General features: G+C 48.6%; 1 protein-coding gene across 1 annotated transcript in view; it reads left to right on the plus strand.

The window, feature by feature from the left end:
• The first annotated feature begins 1,695 nt into the window (after positions 1 to 1,695).
• The window catches only part of LOC124011296 (rab GTPase-activating protein 1-like), a 9,587-nt gene continuing 5,773 nt past the window's right edge, over positions 1,696 to 5,509 (plus strand). The window contains exons 1-3 of the mRNA XM_046324523.1: positions 1,696 to 2,844; positions 3,800 to 3,871; positions 4,197 to 4,307. Coding sequence (XP_046180479.1) covers positions 2,734 to 2,844; positions 3,800 to 3,871; positions 4,197 to 4,307 — 294 coding nt within the window. The 5' untranslated portion in view covers positions 1,696 to 2,733. The remainder of the gene's footprint in view (positions 2,845 to 3,799; positions 3,872 to 4,196; positions 4,308 to 5,509) is intronic.

Below are 5,509 nucleotides of genomic sequence, written 5' to 3' on the forward strand. Positions count from 1 at the left end.
CGTGTTGATTTACTGGAAAAAAACACTCAAAAGTTTGTGTTCACTGCTATGTAGTCACACACTCACACAAAGACACTGCTGCCTGTAGTCTGCCAATGAAGGTAACTTTAATATTGAATTCACTAATTCTGTACTATATATTTTTTTTTCTAATAAAGGTGGACTATTTCTATTAAAAATGACATCATCATACACAGCAGGGCCACTTCCTGCTTACAGACTATTTGCACTGTTCGTTGAGAGATGCCCATATTGGGAAGAGCCAGTGACAGATTGGAATTTTGTTGTTGATGATGTCTCCAAACAGGAAGTTGACGCGTGGTGTACGATGATGTCATGTAGCTGAGTCTCCCTTTAAAATGAACTCTGAAGATGAATTCCACGTTTAATGCACAGTGTTCCTTTTTGAAGATAAACCAATATGTGTATCTGCCTGGACTCGTCTGTGTTTCTTCACTAACAATGAATCCAACAATATATACCATTTAGCAGACACTTTTATCCAAAGCGACTTGCGTGCATTCATTTGTGGTTTTATTACGTATGGGTGGTCCCAGGAATCGAACCATCTCCGCTGTCGTTGCAAGGACCATGCTCTACCAACTGAGCCCCGCAAATGATTAAGCAGACTCAGAAATATGTGGAATACATATAAATAAGCAACGACACAATGTCAATCTAGACGCTGGCGCTATGATGCTTTGACACAACCTGGTTGTCCTGTGGGCCTTCTTTAAAGGTAGTTGTATGGCGTCTGTGTCCGTGAGTTGTGTGAACAGGACTTGTTCATGACCACCTGTCTCACTCTGCTGTTGGCAGATGGAATGACATAGACACCACTGCAACCTGGAGCCAGATGAGGCCGTTTTAAAACAGTAATATTAGAACTGTTTTATAAGAATAAAGGACCATAAATGGTTGAATATGAGTAAAGACGGTTTCATGTGTTGGTCTTTGTTTCCCTTGGGTTGCATCTTCTGTGTTGTGTTCAGATGTATTGTAAGTATTACTGTAGTGGCAGGACCAGTTTCAACTCCTGACAAACCCCTTTCAGCCCTGGCCTTCTGGAGACGATAGCACTGTGAGGAGAGGCACACACACACACACACACAAACATACCACGCACACGCACACACACACAAACACACCACACACCGCACACGCACGCACACACACACACCGCGCACGCACACACACACAAACACACCATACACCGCACAAGCACACACACACACACTCCACACACACACTAAACACTCCAGGGTAAATATCCTAAATACCAGGCATAGAACAGTGTGAACCTCCTTACCTCTCAGTTGACAACACCAGGGCATCATTAAAATGTGTGTTCTACGTGTGTGTGTGTGTGTGTGTGTGTGTGTGTGTGTGTGTGTGTGTGTGTGTGTGTGTGTGTGTGTGTGTGTGTGTGTGTGTGTGTGTGTGTGTGTGTGTGTGTGTGTGTGTGTGTGTGTGTGTGTGTGTGTGTGTGTGTGTTGACTGGGTTGGGGGGTTTCAGGGTGGAGGAGTGTGAATCTCTTTACAGGGGAGCAATAGAGAGAGAATGAGAGGAGGGTGAAGAGAATAAGAAAGGGGAGGACAGCAGTAGGTGTGTCTGTGTCACACACCTCGTATATATAAACCCTGTCAAACCTGTACCTCTTCATTTGTATGTGTTTCTGTGTGTGTGTAGTTCACTGCTGTACCTGCCTGCTAGCTAGAGTGTGTCTGTGTGTGTAGTCCACTGCTATACCTGCCTGCTAGCTAGAGTGTGTCTGTGTGTGTAGTCCACTGCTATACCTGCCTGCTAGCTAGAGTGTGTCTGTGTGTGTGTAGTTCACTGCTGTACCTGCCTGCTAGCTAGAGTGTGTCTGTGTGTGTAGTCCACTGCTATACCTGCCTGCTAGCTAGAGTGTGTCTGTGTGTGTAGTCCACTGCTGTACCTGCCTGCTAGCTAGAGTGTGTCTGTGTGTTTCATACACTTTGGACTACGCCCTTGGACTTGACCTTTGGACTACCTGAGGTAGTTTACCTGGATTTCAGCTGTTGTCGAAGCTCACCAGGTTTTTCACAGGTACCGTCTCTGACCTGCTGGAGTTCACCTGTCTCTGGGTGTTGACCTGTGTATATCTGACTGACTGGGAGTTACTACCTCTGTTGGAGTTCACCTGTTAGAGGGAGCTCACCTGTGTATCAACACGTGCCTCTCTGCTACTGGAGTTTACCTGTGTGAAGGAGTTTACCTGTGTGAAGGAGGTTTACCTGTGTGAAGGAGTTTACCTGTGTGAAGGAGATTACCTGTGTGAAGGAGTTTACCTGTGTGAAGGAGGTTTACCTGTGTGAAGGAGTTTACCTGTGTGAAGGAGGTTTACCTGTGTGAAGGAGGTTTACCTGTGTGAAGAAGGTTTACCTGTGTGAAGGAGTTTACCTGTGTGAAGGAGTTTACCTGTGTGAAGGAGTTTACCTGTGTGAAGGAGTTTACCTGTCTGACTGGAACACCTGTTGGAATTCTGACCAACTAATTCTTGGAGCTTCTCTCTCCTGCTGGGGTTCACGTACCTCAGAGCAGAGACCTGCATCCTCCAGCTGTGTGTGTGTGTGTGTGTGTGTGTGTGTGTGTGTGTGTGTGTGTGTGTGTGTGTGTGTGTGTGTGTGTGTGTGTGTGTGTGTGTGTGTGTGTGTGTGTGTGTGTGTGTGTGTGTGTGTGTGTGTGTGTGTGTGTGTGTGTGTGTCAGGATGATGGAAGAAGTGTCTATCAGGGTGGCATATGACACCCACATCATAGACCAGATGACCGAGGAGGAGATACTGGCCTGCCTGATGGCCGAGTCCATACCCAAACACACGGTGAGACCACAACCATGACACAACCATACCCAAACACACGGTAAAACCACAACCATACCCAAACACACAGTGAGACCACAACCATTAAACAACCATACCCAAACACACGGTAAAACCACAACCATTATACAACAATCCCAAACACACGGTAAAACCACAACCATTATACAACAATCCCAAACACACGGTAAAACCACAACCATTATACAACCATAAAACAATTGCTGCTGTGTCATAGAGCATGTGGTCAAACAACAATGGTGCTTGTAACGCCAGGGTAGTGGGTTCGATTCCCGGGACCACCCATACGTAGAATGTATGCACACATGACTGTAAGTCGCTTTGGATAAAAGCGTCTGCTAAATGGCATATATTATATTATATTATAACAACAACAGCAACAACCCTCGACTACAGTATTATAGGACAGCCCTCTAGTGGCCGTGCAGTAAACTCCTGTACCATCTCCCCTGCTCTAAGGCATGACATTCACAACAAGGAACAGGGTTACTAAGCATTTACACCAGGTGTAAAGGTTGAACTTGTTATCTTTTTAGGATGTTTGAAGATTATTTTCTTTCATATTTTCGAAAACATATTTTTACAGTGTTGTAACGATGTGCAAACAGTTCAAGTACAAAAGGGAAAATAAATAAACATAAATATTGGTTGTATTTACAATGATGCTTGTTATTCACTGGTTGCCCTTTTCTTGTGGCAACAGGTCACACATCTTGCTGCTGTGATGGCACACTGTGGTTTTTCACCCAGTAGATATGGGAGTTTATCAACATTGGATTTGTTTTCAAATTCTTTGTGGGTCAGCCTACTTCTGCTCTCTCTCTCTCTCTGTTTGTGTGATATAACTTTCTCTCAATCAAACTTGGCTGTTGTTTATGTATGCTGAGCCCGTGGACCGTTCTCTCACTCAACCTTGACTGTTGTGGTTATACAGGTTCCCAGTAAGAAGGCCACGCCGAGAGAGAACCAGACGCAACAACAGGATGACCACGTAGATAGATACCAGGTAGGACCAAACTGTTAACACTTTGATGCGTATTAAACCTAACCCCCCCCTCCCTCCCTCCCCCTCCCTCCCCCTCCCTCCCTCCCACCTCCAACCAACAATACAGCAGAACCCCACCCACTATCACCACTCCCCTCCCCCACTTAAACAGTCAGCACCCCCTTTACACCCAAAACCAGCACTCTCTCCACCCCCTAAACCCACCGGAATGGGTGTGCCACATTCTATAGCAATCTATAGGGAGAACCTAACTGTGCTCCATATTCTGTGCATTCTATGGAGGTAGAACCTGACTTTGTGTTCTCTGTTCTGTGTGTTCCTGCAGAGGGAGAACCGTCAGCTGCAGCAGGACAGTCTGCGTCTGGAGCAGGAGAATGATGTTCTGGCCCACAGACTGATCACCAGCAAGATCTCCCTGAGGACTGACCTGGACCAGGTACACCACTCACCTACCCCACATCAACCCCACATCAACCCCTAGCCCCCTACTTCCTAGTCACTCACCCCATTCCCCTGGCTCCTAGTCACTCCCCCTAGCCCCCTACTTCCTAGTCACTCACCCCATTCCCCTGGCTCCTAGTCACTCCCCCTAGCCCCTACTTCCTAGTCACTCACCCTATTCCCCTGGCTCCTAGTCACTCCCCCTAGCCCCCTACTTCCTAGTCACTCACCCTATTCCCCTGGCTCCTAGTCACTCCCCTAGCCCCCTACTTCCTAGTCACTCACCCTATTCCCCTGGCTCCTAGTCACTCCCCCTAGCCCCCTACTTCCTAGTCACTCACCCTATTCCCCTGGCTCCTAGTCACTCCCCCTAGCCCCCTACTTCCTAGTCACTCACCCTATTCCCCTGGCTCCTAGTCACTCACCCTATTCCCCTGGCTCCTAGTCACTCCCCTAGCCCCCTACTTCCTAGTCACTCACCCTATTCCCCTGGCTCCTAGTCACTCCCCCTAGCCCCCTACTTCCTAGTCACTCACCTTATTCCCCTGGCTCCTAGTCACTCCCCTAGCCCCCTACTTCCTAGTCACTCACCTTATTCCCCTGGCTCCTAGTCACTCCCCCTAGCCCCCTACTTCCTAGTCACTCACCCTATTCCCCTGGCTCCTAGTCACTCCCCTAGCCCCCTACTTCCTAGTCACTCACCCTATTCCTCTGGCTCCTAGTCACTCCCCCTAGCCCCCTACTTCCTAGTCACTCACCCTATTCCCCTGGCTCCTAGTCACTCCCCCTAGCCCCCTACTTCCTAGTCACTCGCCCTATTCCCCTGGCTCCTAGTCACTCCCCCTAGCCCCCTACTTCCTAGTCACTCACCCTATTCCCCTGGCTCCTAGTCACTCCCCTAGCCCCCTACTTCCTAGTCACTCACCCTATTCCCCTGGCTCCTAGTCACTCCCCCTAGCCCCCTACTTCCTAGTCACTCACCCTATTCCCCTGGCTCCTAGTCACTCCCCCTAGCCCCCTACTTCCTAGTCACTCACCCTATTCCCCTGGCTCCTAGTCACTCCCCCTAGCCCCCTACTTCCTAGTCACTCACCCTATTCCCCTGGCTCCTAGTCACTCCCCCTAGCCCCCTACTTCCTAGTCACTCACCCTATTCCCTGGCTCCTAGTCACTCCCCTAGCCCCCTACTTCCTAGTC

This window comes from Oncorhynchus gorbuscha, linkage group LG23 (genome assembly GCF_021184085.1).
Source record: "Oncorhynchus gorbuscha isolate QuinsamMale2020 ecotype Even-year linkage group LG23, OgorEven_v1.0, whole genome shotgun sequence".
In the NCBI taxonomy this organism is placed as follows: Eukaryota; Metazoa; Chordata; class Actinopteri; order Salmoniformes; family Salmonidae; genus Oncorhynchus; species Oncorhynchus gorbuscha.